Raw genomic sequence first — 23139 nt, 5'->3', positions numbered from 1 at the left:
TGTATTATGGATGCCATGACGAAGAAAAACTTATGTAAATAAAAAATAAACGTATTTATGAAAAAAAATCTATCTTGAACCACCACTCAAAATCTATCGACTTCAAAGACTACTTTTTTAACTTTAACAGAAGTTACTGAAGAAACGTGTATTACTGTTTGAGATTTTGAGCACTCAAAATCCTATATTTCTAGATCCAGAAACCGGATTCGGAATAAATTCAAATTTCATTTGAATCCGTTCTATCATTTGTGAAAATCGGCCTAGTCATCTCAAATAAATCTATGTGTGCTCAGTTTTGAAAATTTTGGGTAGCGCCAAGTTTATATAAAAACCAACTAACAAGACTTTTATGTTTTTGTTGTATCGTTACTTCTAATAACGATTTGAAAATTTTCAACACTCATAACAGACCAGGAAGTTGGTTCTCGATCAAATTAACTGTCATACAGGATAATAACACCTGTCATTTGAATATAAGTTCGTGAAATCTATATATATAAAAATGGATGTAAGTTTGTATGTTTGTAACGCGATAACTTCGGAACTACTGAACGGATTGCCACCAAACTTGGCACAGGTACTTCTTGTATTTCAGAGATGGTTTAGGGAGTATATTTATATGCGAGGGAGCGTAGCAAGTGTCATAAACAAGGGGGGGTCATGGAAAAATTCATATAACTTGACTAGAATCGATACGTTTTGAAGACCGTAGCACCATTTTGCATACCTCAGATATGACTATATGGGGGGTGGATGTAGCAAGTGCCTTTAAATAGGGGGGTGTAATGTTTAAAACGGCATAATTCCGAAACTACTGAGCGGATTGCCACCAAACTTGGCACAGATGCTTCTTGCTCTTCTGAGATGGTCATAAGGATATTTTAATGAGGGAGGGAGCGTAGTAAGTGCTCTTAACAGGGGGAGGTCATGAAAAAATTTGTCTAATTTGACGAGAATCGATACTTTTTTAAGACCATAGAAACATTCTGCATATATTAGATATGATTATATGGGGGGTGGATGTAGCAAGTGCCTTTAAAAAGGGGGTGTAATGTTTGCAATGGCATAACTCCGGAATCACTGAACGGATTGCTATCAAACTTGGCACATGTACTTCTTGCTCTTCAGAGATGGTCATAAGCGTATTTTTATGGGAGGAGAGAGCGTAGCAAGTGTCATAACCAATGAGGGGTCATGAAAAAATTCATGTAACTTGATGAAAACCAATATTTGTTGAAGATCTTAGAAACATTTTGCATACCGTAGATATAATTTAATGGATGCAGCAGATGCCTTTAAAAAAAGGGGGGGGGGGTAATGTTTGTAATGGCATAACTTCAAAACTACTCAACGGATTGCTATCAAACCTGGTACATGTACTTCTTGATCTTCAGAGATGGTTATAAGAATATTTCCATGCGGGGAGGGAGCGTGGGAAGTGTCCTTAACAAAGGTGGTCATTAAAAATATTATCTAATTTGATGAGAATCGGTACTTTTTCAAGACACTTTTTGCACAACTTAGATAAGATTATAAGGATATTATGTGGGGAGAGGGTGTAGTAAGTGCCTCTAAAAAAGGAGTGTAATGTTTGTAACGGCATAACTCCGGAACTATTGCACGAATTGCTATAAAATTTGGTACAGTTATTTCTTGCTCTTCAGAAATAGTCATGAAGGTGTTTTTATAGGGGAGGAAGCGTAGCAAGTATCATTAACAGGAGGGGCCATGAAAAAAATCTTAAAATTTGACAAGAATCGATTATTTTTGAAGATCATGCAAACATTTTCCATACCTTAGATATGATAGATATAGGGAGTGGATGTAGCAAGTGCATTTAAAAAGGGGGATGTAACGGCATAGCTCCGACACTACTGAACGGATTGCTATCACACTTTTCACAGCTGCTCATGAAAAAAATTATTTAATTTGACGAGAATCGATACTTTTTGAAGACCATAGATACTTTTTTGTGCAACTTAGGGAATTCGTGTTGGGTGGATGTAGTAAAAAAATGGGTGGATGTAGTACATCCCTCTAAAAAGGAGATGTAAAGTTTGTAACGGTGCAACTCCGGAACTACTGAACGGATTGCTATCATATTCAAATCTTCAGAAATGATCATTAGGACATTTTCAGGGGGAAATTGTGTAGGAAGTGTCCTTAACATGGGGGGAGAGGGTCAATGACGAAATTTGAAGAGAATCGACATTTAGACTAGAACAAGGGGTTTTTGAAAATAAATTTTAATCTCCCATTTTTTATAAAACAAGAGAGTGGCAAGAATTTCAAGGTCGAACTTTTCTTTAAATAATTACAAAAGATCTGGTTCCATTTTGCCGGGGAATTCAAAGAACTAAGGGAAAATAATCTTTGTCTGCCTATGAACGTGAGTGTATTCAAGCCTCAGCATAACTACAAAACAACTAAACGAATCGCCACCAAGTTTGGCACATGTACCAAAGGTGGGAATCTATATTTTTTGAAAGCAAAGATACTTTCTACACTACTCAGGGTAATCATGAAGGAGATCTGTAGTAAGTTCACTGAAGGTTATTATAAGGTTATTTAGAGGGTGAGAGAGTGGAGTAAGTGCCCCGAACATGGAAAGTGAAAGGGAAAATTGATCGGGTTTTACGAAAAATTGGTACAGAATAAGTATTCTCAACATTGATCTGAATTGACGAAATCATACAACCAATGTGCATTTTATTATGTAAATTGAAAAAACTGTCGACTCAACGTAATGAAAATAAGTTCTGTATTAAATGTTCAAAACGACGTATGTAACAATGAGAGATTCTCTTTTTTTAATTTCTCTTTCGATTATTGCAAAATATTCCTGCTTTTTTCGGTAATTTCTCCAGAGCAGATTAATAGATGATAGCTTTAGTTATTATTATCGGTAAATGATTGGAGAGAAGGATTGCTAAGAGTGCCGTAATAATCAAAAAAAAAGGAAACAAAGAGAATCTCTCATTGTTACATACGTCGTTTTGAACATTTTACACAGAGTTTACAACAACATTTGTATTAACTGAATCGTTATTCCATAAGTTTTCCTCCCCGATGAACGGCCAAAATGGTTAAAGTCCTGATAAAATAAATTATAAAAATGTTATTCTATAGTACGAATGTATTTATGATGTTAAACAACCTTTCGTTATAATATAATCATTATCAGATGGAAAATTTTGAACAATTCATGATGTCATATAATTTTTATAAAGAGGAGGGAGTAGCAAGTGATTATATCCATGGAAGCCAAAGGCATTGTAGATCGATTGTGACGAGGAAGTACTGAAGTACGTTACAAAAGGGTTCAAATATAAAACTGATTCAGTTTGTCAAGAATACCATGAAAATTATGATTATTGTGAGATCTGTATTTCACTAAGCAGGACAACTTCGAGAATTTTTTTCGGCCTTCCCTTCACGATACATTTCCGAGCAACGCCGGGTAATTCAGCTAGTAGTCCAATGAATATCTGAAAAATCGATGTGACGTTTTTGATCGCTTTTTCTGGTGCTTCCGAAACTGGTGAAGTCACCTGGCCCCTTCCAAAACGAAATCCTGGGTAAGAGCCTGTTTGCATTGAACATCAATCTTTCATAATTATACTGACTTGTTCATCATTCAGTACCGTCATTCCGTTATTTACAAATAATTCAAATATACATAATACCGTTGTCACCTGTAGAACATTACTTGCTTTTTAGACCAATGCCACATTTTCTGCAGTTCATTTCTGGAATTGCTCATTACTAAATGTTCACTTTGGATACAAAAAAACAAGAATGCGACAAAATTTAACAACGTTCAATTAAGTTCTCCAACGATCCTGTTCCTTTTTGACATCCATTTTTTCACATCCATCACGAAACAATACGGTTTGGTGATGGTTCTTGAACTGTGATACCACTTTTCTGGCATTCTTACTTTACACAATTTTTAGCTATAATTTTACTAAAACTCTAGAACATGAAACATCGAATGAATGGAAACAACCTTTCTCGAATAGAGACGAAACTGTTGTGATCAATGAAACCAGAAGACTATAACTAACCGGCAACGCATTTTCTATAGAAACTTGTTTGATCGCTAGCTTCGCTAAGCCACGAATTGATCGATTAATCGAATGATCGTTATGCTGAGCTCGTGTTGCCGATCAATATTTCAAACGTAACGTTTTGTAATAAATGTCAATTCAAATGTCAATCGAACCCAGTCATATTTTCCGCGAATTTTCCTCTCGGGCGACGAAACGAGGAACCAACTTTTCTATCGTATCCCGATAGTATATTACCAATAATTAGAAACCATCATCCATGTACCCTTCAACGTTCGCTGAGAATAGCCATGTTCGTTTCAAAGACATCGCGCACAAGTTGTAGCTCGTCACGCAAAAATGCGTGTCTAACTGCTAGAGTCTGTTGAGGCTCGCGCGTCCACCATTCCGATACACAGTTTCTTAGCTGTGTCGCTCGAGTTGCAATCAACCGACGAAACCAGAGAGGGCGGAAAACTGGGTGGAGGAAGATTGTAGAAAATGAGATCAAGTAGTGTAGAGACGGAAAGCAGCAGTCCAACCCAGGTCGTTGTATTGAAAAAAAAAAGCGTTCGCTTCCAACTGATTTACCGAGTGTTCATCCCTCCCCCTCCTCATAATGAAGATGGCTTTCCTGTTCATAGATCTTCGGTACGACAAATTAGCTCCCGGTAGTCCCTCTCATAGACCTTGATTAATAGAAAGCAGCAACGGTAGAAAAGTACCATGCCTAATCGGATTGCCTCCATTCGCCCGTCGATGGAGGCCTTCGGTCGGTCCGTGATTCCAGAGCGCATTTAAAACCTCGGGGGAGTAATTATCGAGGCGTATCTTTTCCCTCGGATCTTCGTCCATCATCATCGTCATTGCTGCCGTCAACAGCAACGGTACCGGAGACCAGAGCCAGCTCATCGTAGGCAAAATTGGAAAGCCCCTAGAAGGCCGCTCGAATGGGCGAAACCGTGATACATAGATTAGTCATCGATCTGAAACAAAATGGCGCCAAATCGCAGTTCCGCTGGAAAGCGTTTCGAATTAAATTTTCTCGTCGGATTTTTAATGGAGATGAGCAATTTCAGTTTTTTTTAAATCAAGCACCTCAAATTTGCCACTTCATCCACAGTGGATGTTACACACATTGCGGCAGCTCTAGACCTTCTTGGCTCCGCTTCGTTGCTTTGCGCTGTCGGCCCCGCTATATGGGTAGGGATAGTCATTTCCGGTTTCGGTGATGTGCCTCGATCGAAGCGATCGGAGGAAGGCTTACATCATTTGCATGTGAGCTGCAGCCCGTATATAACTTGAAACTTCTGGGAATGATGAGTAAATGCCGCTTAGCTGTCGACTGATTGACGAACTGTCAGCCGTGCGACACGGAGTGACATTGAAAACGAACTGCAGCCGGATGGTGTTTGGGAGCGGTTGTTTGTCCAATCGGTTGTGCAAGATATCTATTACAAATTGGATTCGACTTTACAACCATTCAAGAGTCATGTATTGCGGGTGAGAGGTATCAAATGCTCTACCGAACTGAAATTAAAATTTTAAAAAAAGTTTATCACACCCGTTGCTTCCGACTATGAACCAACTTTTAGAACATAAACTTGTGTAAATAGCAAGAATTTATGATGAGCTCACAATCAGATAATGTAGAAAACATCAGTAGTACTGTTCATTTCCACGCTGCTAATTGAAAACAGTTGACATTGATTCCAGCAGATCTATCGAACGAAAGTTTCGACCCAAGCCAAACGGAAAATATATTCACCTACACCGACGGCACAGTTCAATGTGAGTATTGCATAAATTACAATCCGTCCGTCGTGAATGTAAAAAAATACATCCCATTCCCCTTTCGTAGTCCCCAATTGAAAACAAAACAGTTTGTTCACCCGTTTTTTTTTCACATGACGTACTGTCTGCCTATAGTACCTAAGATCTCCTGCCCCCCCTTGCTCGTTGAAGCCGCAATCACATCGCACCACTAAATTGGATTCACGCCGGAACAATAGAAGTCCAACTGACCTATAATTGGGACTGGGTGCATTGGAGATTGCACCTGACTTTGGCAGTGAATGTTTATATCGGGTTCGCCATCAACGAAGGTTGACGGAAACAGGGTTGGACGGAGAGTGGAACTCAACATGTTGAGAAAGTTTCAAGGCAGTCAAAGAAGTCAAAGTCTACACATGTAGTTTCTATATTTGGTCGAAGAACGACGCGATGTTGACGAGTGACGGATATCGACATACAAATTGATTAACATGTTTATTCATAGGTAACCCTATTCTATCAGACATAATAAGGTGTGTTTGGTTAAAAGATTGGTTGAAACCAAAGAATTACATTATGATGGAATAATATGAAATGAAACCAATTATAAGAAAATACATATACTTACTCAATAAGATTGAACGAACTGCGATTAAATTAAATCGAATTAACATTCGTCTTTGACTCATCAGTGCAGAACAGTTCAATTTGATCTGCTGACTGCTAAACTCGGCAGTTCAAGTTGAACTGCTAAGCAGTTTTTGCTATTTGCAGAACACTTATATTTTGCAACGGAGTGCAACGTCTTTAATGACGTGCCGAACGAAAACATGTTTTCGATTTTTTCTGGCCGATGCCGGTTTGGTCATTTATTTTTACGAAACGATTATAATATTTTACAATAACTTTGCTTCGGTTTCAAGGAGCGATATCGCAGAAAAAATAGTTCGAAAATTGTGCAATACTGCTGTTATAGTGACGCGAAAACTCAAAGCAAATGCATCTTATTTCATCTTACTCTTAAAGCCAATCTATAGAACAGAGATAGCAGATCTCACTCTAACTAACGGTATTCGTATTTGAGGTGACTACTGGAGCTGAGACGAATGGGAGCACGTCAAGTCATGGAACAAACAACATCATATTTTTTATCGTATTAAAAATGTCGAATTTTGTGTCTGCAAGTGCTGCAGGGTTGCTCGAATGCTTGTTGAGGCCTATGGTGGTCAAGCTCTATCAGAACAACATACAAAAAATGGTTTAAACGGTTCAGAGATGATGATTTTTATGTGAGAAATGAAGAGCGTGAAAGACCATCAAAAAAGTCTGAAAACGCCGATTGGCAAACAATGTTGAACAACAAACAATTTCTGACCGTACAAAAGCTAATTCCCCCCTTTTGAACCCTTCCTTGAACTCTCTCTTAAACCCCCCTTGAATGAATCTTGCGCACGGGCCTGGTCTGAGCAGCACTGCGGCTTCTACGAAGTCGAAAATTGGGTGTTCAAGATATGTGGAAAGCAATGGTTAATACTTTGAACGTTTTTTCCTAAATTTCTCATTGAAAATATGTGTTTGATTTTGACGAAGAAACGCTCACTACAACCAGTATAAGGAGTGTATCGAAAATAAGCTATCCACAAATTATTTAAGTTATTCCTTCACGAATATTCGAGCTTTTGATCGAACGCTCTTCATCAAGTTCCGGACAAGTGTTGCATCGAATTTTTCGGTCGCTTGAGCACAAATATTTTGAACTCCTGCATGTTCCCAGCTGCCTTACCAGTCTTCTTGAAGGCCCTTTTCACGATTTCCCAGTAACGTTCGATGGGTCGAAGCTGAGAGCAATTTGGTGGATTGATATTTTTCTCAACGAAATTTATACCCTTTTCCGCAAGCCAATTGAGAGTGTTTTTGGCATAATGAGCCGACGCTAAATCCGGCCAAAACAGTAGAGGTGTACTATGCTTCTTATATGATGGCAGCAATCTATTCTAGAGATACTCAGATCGATAGATTTCTGCTTTTATAGTTCAAGTAGTGCAAAAAATTGTTGTCTTCAAACCACAGGAACATATTGCTTGCTATACCAGTACCTTTCGACCGAATTTCTTCACTTGAATCGACCTGTCCGCATCGCTCACATCATTCTCAACGACGACAGTAAAGTACTGTGGACCTGGAAGGGTTTTTGAGTTCTCCTTTACATAAGTCTCATCGTCCATCAAAACGCATGCATCCGAACATTGCAAAAGACGCGAATACAATTTCCGGGCCCTTGTTGCTGCTCGCTTCTTCTGTTCTACTCTTTGTTTCGAGATTTTCTGCTTCTTGTAGGTTTTCAGGTGATTTCGCCTTTTGATACGCTGGATCATTCCGACACTCGTTCCTGCTTTTCTGGCCAAATCACGTATTGACATTGATTTGTTCTTCATGATTAGAGATACCACTTCCTGGTCCAGTTTCGGGTTGGAAGAACCGGGTTTTCTGCCTCTTCCTGCTATCTCATCCAAAGAATAGTTTTCCCCAAACCTATTGATGATGGTTTTAACACTGACATGATAAATTCTAAATCGCTTCCCCAATTTTCGCATAGTAATACCCTTCTTACTTAGCCATGTGTCCAGAATCTTAATTTTCACTTCCTTTTCAATACGTGACATTTTGAAAACGCAGAATTTCAGCCGCACCAACAAGTGAATAAACGAAAGCTGGCAGTCAAACGCACAGCATGCTGTGATCTAAGCATAAAAAACCATCACAAATACATGCGTACAACACAAATGTATGTGGATAGCTTATTTTCGATACACTCCTTACCTGGTATCTTTACTCTTAATTTTGAATGTTTTTAAACACAAGACTAAATAAAAACTCTGAAACCCGTCCTGCCCGATGATAAAGGGGCAGGTAAGGATGAATTATGGACTTCAACCGGATCGTGCAAAGTAGCAAGCGTACTATTCAATTGGAATACTCTATGGAATTTGTTCGGTTAGATTCGAGTCCTTCCTTTGAATGACACTGGATATTCGTAAATTTTAATTTTTCGTTTGTTCATCTATCTTTATCCTCGGTCTGTTTCTTGCTGAACGTAAAAAAACGTACTTACCGATCAAACGTGATTATCAAAATTGTATCAAATTTTGATATTATAAATTACACAAAACCTATCTTTGAAAATTAAATTCACTATGGATAGTTGTTAAAATATCAAAATTTTATATCAAACATTTGTATCGATTATAGCTAAGATTATTTTTATGAAAAATATTATTGTCGTATCTTAATTGGCTTAGAATTGTGTATCGTATTGCATTTTTCTCTTCTTTCAGTAAGTGAAAAATAATTATAACAATAAATACCATTTTTGAAATGTCACATTTTGATGTAATTTAAATAGAACTATCAATGGACAATAAAACTGTATATCTTAATTATATGTCTATTTTAGTATTAATATTAAAACGAGCTACAAGTTTTCAAAAATCCTAATACGGTTTTCTGATCGGGCAATCCACCTAGCGGAGAGAGATTTTGCATTAAGCGTATTATTTTTTGTATATATATATATATAATACTGTTCGATATAATTTAGTTTTGTAAAATTTTATTTTTTCCAATTGAACTTATGAATTTTAGAATAAATTGAATGGGTGTCTAGAAGTTTCATTAAATGCCATTCTCTACATTCACCAAATGTTAATGATGCAATTATTGAAGGGTACACTTTTATTTTTGATATGTATGAATACCTTTTTCTCGTAATATATTAACAAATATGTGCTTTCATTTGAAGTATTTAACATTATTACCAAAGCTATACGAAACTCGATTCTTTCAGAAATTCCAGTCTAAACGAATTATATTCAATTGCAATTACAATTGATTTCATAGAATGAAGTATTACCTTCAGTGTGAAATTCGGAATTAATTGATAAATCAATAGAAGGATCACGTTTGAAGTGCTGGTAATTTTCGGAAAAATTTTGAGCAGTCTAAAATGTACGACTGTATTGCGAGAATAAAAAATGATCAATTTAGTATGAAAAACCCTTCTAAGTATATTTGAATAGAACTCTGGATAAAAACTTTGAATACAAAAACTGACCCAGGATTTTTGATTTCGTTTAAAATCAATTTATTAAAACAATTTTTTCATCCGGTTCTTGCATTGTATTTTTTATCGGCAGACGAGGAATGGATTTCTCGTTTGTTACGAGCTGCCTGATCCATGCTGCGTTCCACAGCAACATCTGCGAAAAAATTGAATGCAAGAACCGAATAGTAACATTTGTTTCGGAAAAATCAGTAAAATTTTTATCCGGTTTTTGCATCCAATTTGTTTTGCAAAATGATATGCTTTTGAACGATTTTTGCACTATGAATATCAATTTATGCAAGTATACATATTTTTCGAAATGTAGCTTAATGTAGTATTGTAAGAGTATAAATTTGTCAAAAAAAAACCATTTATTGATGTAAAAAAAGGTTAAAACACGTGAGAAATTCTCAATTATGCGATGAACCACAACTTTTGAAGTAAACGTTTTACTTTTAGCATCACCTATTGGGGAAACAGATAGGGAAAAGACTGACGAAAAGAATAGCAGATATGAAAATATACCGCAGATACAGAACTTGAACCCGTAGTTTTTCATATCCGGGTGTGTTAATTAAACTAAGAAATGGTAAGTTTTATTTTGATCAAACCAGTTGAAAGTGACATGCTCTTCGATGCAGCTCGATGAACTAAGCAAATGCCTGCGTGTGCGTTTGTATGTGTGTTTAAAAATTGTTATGAGAAAAATTATCACTCAATTTTCTCTGAGATTCTGAAAATACAAGTTCTACTATTTAAATGTTCTACAAAGTATTGTACACATAGTTAGTTATACAAAAAATACCTCAAGCAGAATTATAAGAATTTCGTTCAATTTAAAACATATACAGGAATAGCTATAATTAGTCTCGGTTCTGTCTGGTTTTAAAAGCCGAGGCTTGAATTTCGAATAATCATAGTACATTTATTTTTATATATTCAATTTGAAACGAATCTGTGCAAAATCATAATTTCATAATTTCACGCAATGAAAAATTCATTATCGATCGCAATATGATTATTTTTCGGCCTGTTATTTGTGTCATACTAAAAATTAATCCTTCATTCTGCAATCCAAATCCCCAAAAGCCAGTTCCGACCATATACAGACCAACATCGCGGCAAGCAGAACCCAGTCGTGGTATTTCGATAGACCATCATCGATTGTGGCTACCAACTGTCGCCACCACATACCAAGCCCCGAACAGACTTGATTTATTTGTAAGCAACATGATTTACAGTCCCTCTACGCCGAGCACTACTACGGCCCACTGCAGGCTTCTACCACCCAAGGAAACTCCCGCCCGGACCGCAATCACATACGTGCATCAAACTTCCCATATTTCAACGATCGATCCAGTCATAGCACTTGGACAAAGCACATAAATATCGGGCAGTACGTTGCGGGGAAACTACATCGACGCAGCGCATCACGACACCGCTGAAGATTGGGTGCACCGCACAGCTCATCCGCCTGCGCAGACCGAAAGAGGGCATGGACAGCCAACGGATTAAGCGTCCCAAATACGCGCCGCCAACGGAGAGAAAATCCGAAAGCCTAGTAGCAGAAAACGAAATCATCCGTGCGCCAAGATTGGAAATGAATGTAACATCGACCAATGGTATCGAACCGAAAGAGGGCGGTGTCTAATTGCCGTCGAATCGCCGACCTGACAAAGAAGGGAAATTCGAAGCTACTCAACCACCGACCACGGAACGACAGAGACCAAGAGTGTGGAAATCAAAGCGAGACAAATCCATATCTCGCCCGAACGATTGCTCTGGTACCTCACGACTACATGCACGAGGGCAGCGAAAAGTTGCGCCGAGATATATCGGTGCATGAAATCCGAGAGGGGGAGAGCGAGAGACAAAGTATGAGAAAACGCTGAAGTGGTCCAGTGGATGTGGGGAGTGAAAAGGCGTAGTAAAACGGAATCGCTAATGAGGAAGAAAGAGTACAAGAGAATCATACCGAAGAGTCGAAAGAGGAAATGCAAAAATCAATAAATATAAATCTTGACGGTTTGGTACATGACCATCAGAGCGGTGAGCATAATAAACGATGGAATGGAGAAGACGCAGATAAATAAGAAAACAGAATTTTTGAATTGCTCGAATGTGCTAATACGGATCTAAAAATAATACTTGAGAAGAATGGTAATTCAGATGTTGAGTGCTTTTGATTATTAGCAAAGTGTTAGCAGAATTTTTTTTTACTTTCAAAAGCTGCATCCAGAGTATTTTTATCTCTAAATACCAAAAGTTATATCAAAATTTACCGTCATATCTAACCGTAATGACGATACTTGATATGTTCTTAACATTTAATTAACGGAATTAAGAAATAGTTTAATAACTGTTTGAAATCACTACTAGCTATGGCGTCTCATTTTGATATTAAAAATATTCCAATTTTATTAAGTATAATTGAACTAATAGATCTATTTTCAAATAAATAGTAACTAAACTAACTACATCAGAATCAGGTTAGTGTAATATACCAATCGATTCAGCTCGACAAACTGAGCAAATGCCCTTGTATGTATATGTGTGTGTCTGTTTGTGTGTCGTCAACAAAGAGGTCGACTCGTCGCCCTGAATGCTATTAAATGTTTTTGAGATCGGATGTTTCCTTTTGGAGTTTTATGAAGTTTTAAGTCAAAATTTTCAATCATGTTTTTTGACAATATCTGTCACAATTGTCCTTGTAAACGAAATAAATTTTGAGACTTAGATTTCACACGGTAATAGCCATAGTTTGTTGAAATCCGTTCAGTTTTAGCGGAGATATCGATATTTTTGTGTAAGCCACTTTTTCCTATTCCAGCAGTAGGAGTTTTGAGCGCTGTATGATAAAGCGAGGCTTGGAAGCAACGCGAAACACGATTTTTAATACTGTTACATACCATTGTTTCTAAGTACCGAAAAGGCTGTTTCCAGCATCTTTTTTCGTGACGTTTTCGTTCGAATATGACATATGTAAACCAGATTATGACAAATATGGCAGCATTTTCGAATTGAAAACAATTTCATATTTATATTGAATAGAACTACTTACAGCAATAAATGCTGGAAGAACAGAACACTCATATACCATTCGAATCAGTTCATCGAGATCAGCAAATGCGTGTGTGGCAAACTTCAGTCAATTTTCTCGGAGATATGTGATATGTGTGCTGATATGTGAAACGAAATTGAATTAATTTAACTCATTTTTTTCTGGTTGATGGCTGAACCGATCTAAGATTCAAATGGAATTTCAGAGCCATCTAAGATTCAAATGAAAGGTTTTAGATCCTATAAAACATCTTACTTTTTTAGTCAGATCCGACTTCCGGTTAAGGAGATACGGGGTGATTACTATAAAAATGTCTATTTCACAAAAAATAATGTTTTACCAGGTTTGCAGATTTCGATAGTTGAGAGCCAAATAAACTTTTTTTTATATCGTTTATTTATACCCGGCTTTAACCTAATTTTGGTCGTTCGCCGGGGACAAATAAACTTATTTCAGTTTTAGCGGTATTCAGTTTTCGATTCGTAAGGTACCGAAAGGTTAATTACACTGCGATTTCTCAAAGATGTCTACACTGATTTTCAATAATTTTGAATCTAGTTACACATCGGTTACAACCCCGATTTTTGAATTCAGGTATCGAATCGTATCTCAATGCTCAATCGTTTTCTTAAAATATGCCTCAAGACTTAGTGTCCCATACAAAATTGGTGAATTTTGTCCGATTCCAATTCTGGAATTACAGGGTGATGGGTTTTTAAAATTCAAACCGATATTGAAGATGACAATACCAAAGAGCTTCAAAGTTGGACTAAAAACTATTGCAATTTATTCGTCATATTAACACATACGAAACGTTTTGAGTGATGCTCGTTCCTGAATACCGGCTCTGGAAGTACCGTAAATAATGACGAAAATATCTAAAGTGGAACTTATTTCGACATCTCATGGAATCAGTGGTATGCCTCACAACAAAGATGCAATAAAGACTGTCCCAGAAAGTATGGACGCAACCAAAAACCGCTGCCATTTCGCAATGGTTCAGAATCTGTCACTTTTATGGCTGCATCCTGTTGTTTACACTCTTCTCTAACCACTTGTGCAGTTGTTTATTCGTTTTCATTAGTTTGTTTCGAAATGCGTGGACTTTCAGCAGAACAACGTCGAAAAATTGTGTACAAATGGTGCACAGAACGCGGACTGTCACTGAGAAAGATAGCAAAAATGGAAGGAGTAAGTGAAAAAGCCGTGCGAAATGCAATCAGGAACTTCGGTGAGGATAACACCTTTGAGAATAAACCGAAAACCGATCGAAAAAAAGGTCCTGCTAACCCTCAGTTGGATAAACGTATACTGAAGGCGTTCGAGCAAAAGAAGGAGGTGGGCACTTCGAAGTCAAATGTTCTTGGATAAAAAACGCGTTTTGTCGGTTACACTACTTATAACTTCATATCTCCGGGACCAAAGTAAAAACCAATTGATCTTCGAACTTGATTCACAAAAAAATTGTGAAACTTAAACGAGTTTCAAGATGCACAGCAAAAAAAAAACGCTTGTGTAAATCGCTTCAGTCATCTCCGAGCAAATTGTGCGGATATAAAAAAATGCGTTTTGTTGGTTACGTCGCTTATACCAGCGATGAACTGGTTACGTAGATATACGGAACCGGAAGTGACAGTCACTTGATCTTTGAACTTGATTTACAACCCATTAGTAGCTTTCAATTTGCTGAAATCGGTTCAGCCATATCCGAGAACACACACAGACATTTTCCGATCTCGTCGAGCTGAGTCGAATGGTACATAACACTAGGGGTCGAGTTCTCCAGTAATTCTATTACCTTTCCGCAGAGAAGGGCAATCCGCTCATTAGACCGGTTGTTCTATATGGCCATGAGATTATGAAACAGAGTTTCGTGGCGATAGGATAAACGCATCCTTAGTATTTTCGAAAAAAGGTGCCAAGATGTTTACAATTGCCTTGTTGCTAGTTGCTCACCATTGCATCAGCGAGGACTATTAATGTCATATAATGAGTACACAAATACAAATGCAAGCGGTGCCAGAATTTTAATTAAGCTTATCTCATTGCCAGATCTGCGATTCTTCTCGAGTAATCGGCAAAACAATATTTCGACTCTACTAATGAGATGACTTTTGGTACAACTAACCTATGTGACATATGATGGGAAAATGGGATACAAAATAAACTGAAAAAGAAAAACATTGCAACAACAACAGCAAAATTCAAAGTACCGTGACCGTTGAGTGAATAAATAATTAATTGTTGCATAGATACACATAATCCTGTATGGCGCCTAAACGCGAAACAAAACACTTTGCCTTTTTACTAATCAGTATAGAAAAAGATAAATCATCAGATACTGACACTGATGCATTAAATTTATTTTGCTTTACAGACGTTGACAGTCATTACCAATAACATCATTGATACAACAGCAGAGCATAACAATAACCTGCATACGAACTGAGATCGAGCGTATCCACTAGCACCCACCCTGTAACTTCATCAACCGAAAATTCATCCACCTAACGGAGGAAGACCTATCTTATCTCGCTAAAGTTGGCGTCTATAGATAAAAACCTAATTTGCCATTTTCGTCTCTATGTACCGTGGTTAAGCAATAAAAATAAAATTTGTTTTGATTTTTACGGACTGGTCAGTTTCCTGCTGATTGGACGATACAATTTTTACCTGGATGTGATGAGTGTCTATATAAATAATCTAAATCACACTGACTATTTTTTTCTCACTCGACACCGGAAATTAAATACTGACTTCCAACATTCAACCCGTCCCCGTTCCAGATTCCCGGTTGTAGCCGTGTGTAACCGTTTCAGCTACAAAGCACACACGAATCGAATCTACTCTGCACAAGCCAGACAAGCTAAGCTCTAGCTAATCGTTCGCAATTTATGATACTTGACTCAACGTATTAGTATTTAGGAGGGGAGAGTCATTTTTCAATAAGAAAAAGTAATGTGGTCGGAAAGCTGGAAATCGGCGACGGACACGCGCGCTTCCCCGATAAGATTAACACACGACCGGTAAAGTTGACAAATCTATCGATTGCACATTTGGAAACGTTGTCCGTAAAATTTCGCTGATTAAACTCAACTTCACGACATTACATTCGTATTTTTTGTTCGCAGAAAATACTATTAATCTTTAACTCAAAAACAAAAACTATTTCCATAACTGCGCACAACAACCGTTCATGATATCAACCGAAAATTATCCTAAAGCAATTTTGAGAGTCAAAAAAAAATTAATCATAGAAGTACACTTTACTATTATCAATGTACAAATATGTACTGCATGTCCATCCTTCCTCATGTAGAAGCGATAAAATAAAACACATGAACCGCTTACTCACCTAGCATTTTACTGAGATCGGCATTGTGCAGGTCTGGATTCTCGTCGGCCAGCTTTTTCCGTTCCACCTTGGCCCACACCATGAATGCATTCATGGGCCGTCGGATGCGTGCTTCTTTGGCACTTTTCAATGACCCATGGGGCCCCATTTTCCCGTGACCTCCGGGTCCGTACTGTTGGCGCTGGTGCAGTACACCGTAGTTCGAGGCACAGAATTCGCTCTGATAGGGTCCCGGTGCCAGTGCGTAACCACCCCATCCACCGGGTTCATCCTGCGGTAGGATGGTAGGGATAACGTCCTGATAGGGCGAATACTGACTCATCAGTGGGGAATTGGATAGCAATGGAGACTGGGAATTCAGCAGGGAGGGGTTCGACGAAAGCAGTGGCGAATGGGATTGCATCAGCGGGGAGGACATCATGCCGTTACTGCCGGAACCATGCATGCTGGGACTCGGCGGTGCTAGCATACTGCCGGCACCACCAGCCGAGTGCTGACCGGACAGACCTGGCAGTGGGGAACCGCCGGTCGTAGTCTGAGACTGGGTTTGCTGGCTCTGTTGCTGCTGTTGCTGCTGTAGGGGGTGGATATAATCCTCGTATGATCGGTGGTAGCTCTGCTGTACTGACTGTTGATGTTGTGGTGAGCTGAAAGAAAGAAACAGAAAAGAAACAAGTTTAATTTCAAATTCAATCAAGCTTATCCTAGGCAAATATTATAATGTGCTCGGCAGACGGAGGGGCTACCCGGGTGGAATTAAACAAAGTCATCGCTGGACAGAATCGTGTGCTGGAGATATTTTCTAGCTTGGCCCGTCGTGGAAATGCGATTAATCGCGATAAGCGCGAGTTTACTTGTTGACTTGTTGGTCTGCTACTGCGCGAATGGCCTCGAGATATCACACGGTCTCGTGACATTACACCGGCAGTCAATGTGTTTTATGCCAGAACTCGAATCTAGCTTGTATGATTTCATCAACCTGTGCCGTTTGAGTGCAGACGCTGGAGAACGAAGACAGTCTAGTGTGTTGTTTGGTGGGGGTGATGATGAGTGCGATAAGCATTGCTTACCGATTTACTGAGGTATCGAAGTGACAGGAGTGACGGGAAGGTGAGATAACAACGTGGAGCTGAATTTTTATATTTGTTGCTAGTTTCACGGTGGCTATGATGATGACGATGATGGCGATGATGATGGGCCTTCAGGATCTAGAAGCTTTCGCGTGCTGATAAGATAACTTATTCGGTTGGTACCAGAGTCTAAGGAAAATTATATTTATCCGCTAATGTAATGTAAGCTATTTGAGCCAAATGGTCAATAGTTGCGTGGCCAAAGGAATGAAACTGGTTTTACTTCTAACAACGGTTAAAACGGGAATAAACGTTGGATTATGAACTAATAATCTATTGGGCTTTACACTTTGATAATGTGAAGGGATGAAGAGAAATTAATCGTAACAAGTTTTTAAGTCTGATTTCGTTAGCAGCTAAAAATAAAAAAAATCTAGCAGATATCAACAAGATGAATAGTTTAAATAAAATACGTTGATTGGGTACCCATGCAAACGAGGTACTCGATTCATGATGAAAGGCCACACGGAACCACCCGCGATCCCATTTCAACCAGAATATTAGTTGATTTTCTGAATTTGATTGGTTAAAATTTGGTACAACTAATCGATTCTTGTTTTAACTAAACTGTCATTTTTGTTTTTCGATTAGTAGAAACGATGGTTGAAACAACTAATATAATTGGTTGAAAACAAATGCTGTCTATTAGTGAGCACACATACCTTTCAATTTCAACAAATATTTTAGTTGAAATAACTGGCGTTGTTATTGAAACAAAATTCTATTAGTTGAAAAACAAATCGGTTTTAGTTGTTTTAGACATTGCAATTAGTTGAATCAACTCGAACAATGTTATTGATTTGCGATAATAATCAATTATACTTACCGATATACGTCATGATCTATTTGTTATAAGTATCGTTGTTCCAATATAAACAGTATTTTATATTGACAAGTAATATCATTAGTTATTAACAGGGGTGGGAAAACCACCGATCACTGCTGATTTTAAGATCACTGATCTCGTACATAAAAAATCACTACTGATTTTATCACAAGTGATCTTAACCAAGAAATAAATCATAGTTACCAGGCCCGTACCCAGGATTTCGTTTCGGGAGGGGCCCAACAATAAAAAAATAACGTTACTGAAGATTTCTTATGTACCTAATTTTCGGTGTGCCTTTAACGCAGGGGTTCCCAAACTATTTTGGGTCATGGACCCCATTACTAAAATTAACTTTAGCCTCAGACCCCCATCAACAAATTCCTTTGAAAATTCAATTTCTTGCTTTTTTATATTGATGGAAAATTTCAGAGGATGGTTAAAGAAACACAACTTTTTAGCGTAAATATTTCAAAATACAACTTATATCTAAAAAATAGGGGGTCGATTTCTAGACCTCGTCGACCCCCATAGTCAGTTTTTGTTTACGTCGACCCCCGCAAAAAAGATATCGACCCCAAGGGGTCTATATCGACCACTTTGGGAACCCCTGCTTTAACGGGTGTTTTTAACAGACACTTTAAACTTTTCCACTGAAACAGTTATTGTATTACATATCTTTACGTTTAATATCTTGTTATTTCTGTAACACATATCTGAGATCTTCTAAATAAATATATATCTGTTTTTGATTTCAGGAGGGGCCAGGGCCCCTCGGGTCCCCCCTCTGGGTACGTGACTGATCGGTACGAAATCACAACTGATCTAATATATGAGTGATTTTGATTTTTGTATGATTTTTGTAACACCAAATCAGTAAACGTTTTCTAATTTGTCACCAAACCTTTTTCAACTGAAACAAGGTTAACTTTATCGCAAAACCGCTGTTCGATAAACACTTGTCATGGAATCATACATTTCTTCAAATCGAATGAACACAATTTTCCCAAACGCTTTAACCATCGATGTTCACAGAAAAAAATTATGAATTCTACAGGTGACATAATTCTTCAAACGATACAATTCATAACTACTTAACTTCTCAAATGACACAATATTCCATTCGTGCAGAAATTTACTGGGTCCGAGTGTAATTTGCACTCGGCTAGCAAATGAGACTGTATGAATTTATATGCACGATTTACCAGCCAAGCAGATATGTGCTTCTGTGACTCAGTCGACTAATTGGTGTGCTTTGTGATTTGATGTTTCTCGGTTCAAGTCGCGTTGTTGATGTCGATCTTTTGATTTTTATTCCTTTCATTTTAAAGCCATGTAATTTTCAATTCACACAATTTTACATGTTCTTGAATATAAATTTGTGTGAAATATGATGCTCCGTTTATGTGCATCTGATAAGATGTAAAATCACAAGAATTTTTCGAACTGTGTTGTTTTCATTGACATTTTAAAGCGACACGAACAGATTTCTACTAAAAAATGGTGATTTTACATTGCGATTGTTGTTTTGCTTTCAGCTGTCTCATTTGACAGCATTCAAAACAACACATTTTTCAACCACTTGAAAATTTTGACTTGCGTATAAACCATATTGGTTGAATCAAAAAGAAATTAGTTGAATCAACTATCGCAAAAATCAAAAACTGCGATATCGCAATTTCATGATCGGAGGGCTCTCCGTGCATCCGAACAAAACGATACACATCAACTGCATACCATAATTGCAACTTTTTAGTGGGTTATATTATTAAATTTTCAGTCTCTATCTTTGACTCGTTCTATTCACACAAAAGAATTGAATTTCACAGGTGACCTAATATCATATACGATGCAATTCTTAAATACCAAATTTCTCAAATTACGAAAAATTCCATTTGTAATGACCTAATGTTGGATTAGAATGAATTTGACTGATTCCTACAGTAATTTGCATTCGCCGAGCAAGTTAGACTGTATTATTGTTGCTTGCTTGATGATTCATACGGTGATCATGTTCGATCAGAAACAACATGCAACAGATAATTTAAACAGTTCAAAGATTGATTTCGATGGGAGAAATGTAGGATCTGAAGCGTGGACCGTCACAAAAGTTTGAAGACATCGAATTTCAAGCAAAATTGGATGAAGATGATACTTGTATTCGAAAGCGAATGACAGCAATGTTCAACAAACAATGTATAACAGTTTAAAAAGTATGGAAAAAGTTCAAATCGAATTGCATCGAATTGTTACTGGCAATGAGAAATGCATTATAAATGGAAAAAATCATCGATTTTGAGACAACCATCAACATGAACTGTAATTCTGCCAAATGTTCGTAGCTTCTAAAACCCGGTGAAACTGTTCATTCTCATCACTACAGACAACAAATAATCAGTTTGAGCTATTAACTGATCGGAAACCGCCCACCATGGGCTAGAAGACACGGTAAACTAGTTTTGTTACACGACAAGGCACCTGCTCACAAAGCAAAACCTGTTCACGATATAATCAAAGCACTTGGCAGGGAGCTGCCACCCCACCCGCCGTATTCACCAGAATTGGCCCGTATCGACCACTATTTGTTTTCATCGATGGACTACGCATTGACTTAGTAGCTCTTTGAAGCTCAGAAGTCAAAAATTGGGTGTCTGATTCGTTTGCTTTCAAGTTTTATTTTTTTGTTTTCTGTGATATTCAGTGTTAAACCACGGTAGAAAAAGGTGCCTACAATTCTAGGTCATTTGGAGTGGTTTAGAGTGAAATCTCTATTCACTTCCATCCTAGTGATTCAACAACCAGAGATCAGTGAAGAGAGAAATCAAACATCTGTCAACAAGATAAACATAAAAGAAATTCTAGCACCGCTTACATTTGTTGTTGTTTGTGAGTGACTTTTTGAATGGTTGAGTTTACATGTTGCTAAAGTATAACACTTGTAGCAAAAATGAAGTGTCTCAATCAAGGATGGCTTTTATCGTATCAAAGAACGCTCACTGGCAACTCTTCACACGATTTGATCAGTGCCATCAAAGAGAGACGGATATCATTGCAACAACAAAAATCCGGCATGGCTCATTTAATGTAGAATCGACACTAGTGCGAGAGCGAATTTCTCTCGATGACATTTCTGAGAATCAAAGGTTAGCTCGCTGCTGTGGGGATCCTCTCTGAAGCAACAAACGGTCGCTTATTCTCGTTTCGCGATCCGATTCTATACAGGCAGTTGATAATTGCGATAGAATCATTTTACTATTGCCGCTTATTCTAACTAGGTGCATATAACCTTTGTATAAGTTGTGTCTATGGAAATGGCTGTGAATGCTCCACACAAGGGTTTTGAAATATTACAATCTAGTAAGAGAATCATCAAGTTGAATCATCGATTCGATTTTCTGCGATAATTGTCAACTTGCGATTCTCTCTTGGGAAACTGCACACAGCAAAGATCATTATCAGACTGTAATTTTTTTTAAAGGCGTGAAATACTCAGAGTATGAAGTAGAGCGAAGAAATGTAGAAAAATTCTCTCACGGTTCATGCATTGAGAGACGAGTTCTTGTAGCATCTTCTACCGGATTGAAAATGTTGTATACAATATAGATAGCAATATAGCAGCTTCTGTCAAATTTTCGGCAATCACCAACACTGGTCTCAATAAGTTTTTCTCAAACTCAGTCAGAAAACGGCATAAAGCTTGCTTCATTTAGAATTGGAACAAACTTTTGCTCATATTGTGGCGCTCCTGGTGGACGGATTTGGAAGTTCTTGGCGCCCACGTGTCGGGAGTTTTGTCAGCTTCACGTATGATTTTTGACATTTCGCAAATCGACTGTACTTTGTAAACAATCAACATGGAAGCCGAAAGAAGGGAAAAAATTTTGCACAGTTATTTGGAATCTTCTAGGCTAACTAAACAGCTGAAATTGCCCAAAAATGCCCGAGCTAGCAAACAGCCAAATCGAACCATAAAACAGAATAGTGTGGTCAAAATTCGTGCTCGGAAACTATATGACCAGGTTCTGACCAAGTTCGAAGGGTGTCTTCTGATGGACGATGAAACCTATGTCAAGGCTGACTTCGGGCAAATCCTAGGTCAAAAATTTAACTTGGCAACGGCTCGGGGGAATGTTCCAGCCAAATTTAAATTTGTTTTTGCCGACAAATTTGCAAGAAAATTTGTGACTTGGCAGGCATTTGCAGCTGTCTGCATCTAGGCTAACTAAACAGCTGAAATTGCCCAAAAATACCGTATGGCGCGTTATCAAACATTGACTACGATTCGGAAGCCTCAAGTCAATCGTCGGAGTGGAACTGTCGACCGGAAACTGCGTGGTAAGATTTTGAAGACGATTGAGAGGAATTCTAATCTGTCGGACCGTGATTTGGCCAGAAAATTCAGTGCTGCCCATAGTACTGTGAGGAGAACTCGACTCCGGGAAGGAATCAAGTCGTATCGAGCTAGCAAACAGCCAAATCGAACCATAAAACAGAATAGTGTGGTCAAAATTCGTGCTCGGAAACTATATGACCAGGTTCTGACCAAGTTCGAATGGTGTCTTCTGATGGACGATGAAACCTATGTCAAGGCTGACTTCGGGCAAATCCCAGGTCAAAAATTTTACTTGGCAACGGCTCGGGGGGATGTTCCAGCCAAATTTAAATTTGTTTTTGCCGACAAATTTGCAAGAAAGGTTATGATTTGGCAGGGCATTTGCAGCTGTGGCAAAAAAAAACGAAAGTTTTCGTTACAAATAAGACAATGACATCGGAACTATACCAAAAAGAGTGTCTCCGAAAACGAATTTTGCCGTTCATTCGATCCCACGACCATCTCGTA

The 23139-nt window shown here is 38.0% G+C and overlaps 1 protein-coding gene across 2 annotated transcripts in view; it reads right to left on the bottom strand.

The window, feature by feature from the left end:
- Nucleotides 1–23139, bottom strand: part of LOC131434938 (putative transcription factor SOX-15) — a 159677-nt gene that overhangs the window by 64801 nt on the left and 71737 nt on the right. For both annotated transcript variants that reach the window (XM_058602239.1, XM_058602240.1), the window contains exon 2: nucleotides 16344–16990. In XM_058602239.1, the coding sequence (XP_058458222.1) occupies nucleotides 16344–16990 (647 nt within the window). The remainder of the gene's footprint in view (nucleotides 1–16343; nucleotides 16991–23139) is intronic.

The sequence above is a fragment of the Malaya genurostris genome, chromosome 3 (genome assembly GCF_030247185.1).
Source record: "Malaya genurostris strain Urasoe2022 chromosome 3, Malgen_1.1, whole genome shotgun sequence".
Classification (NCBI taxonomy): Eukaryota; Metazoa; Arthropoda; class Insecta; order Diptera; family Culicidae; genus Malaya; species Malaya genurostris.
Note: the sequence above shows the minus strand (reverse complement) of the source record. Positions and strands in the feature narration are given on the sequence as shown.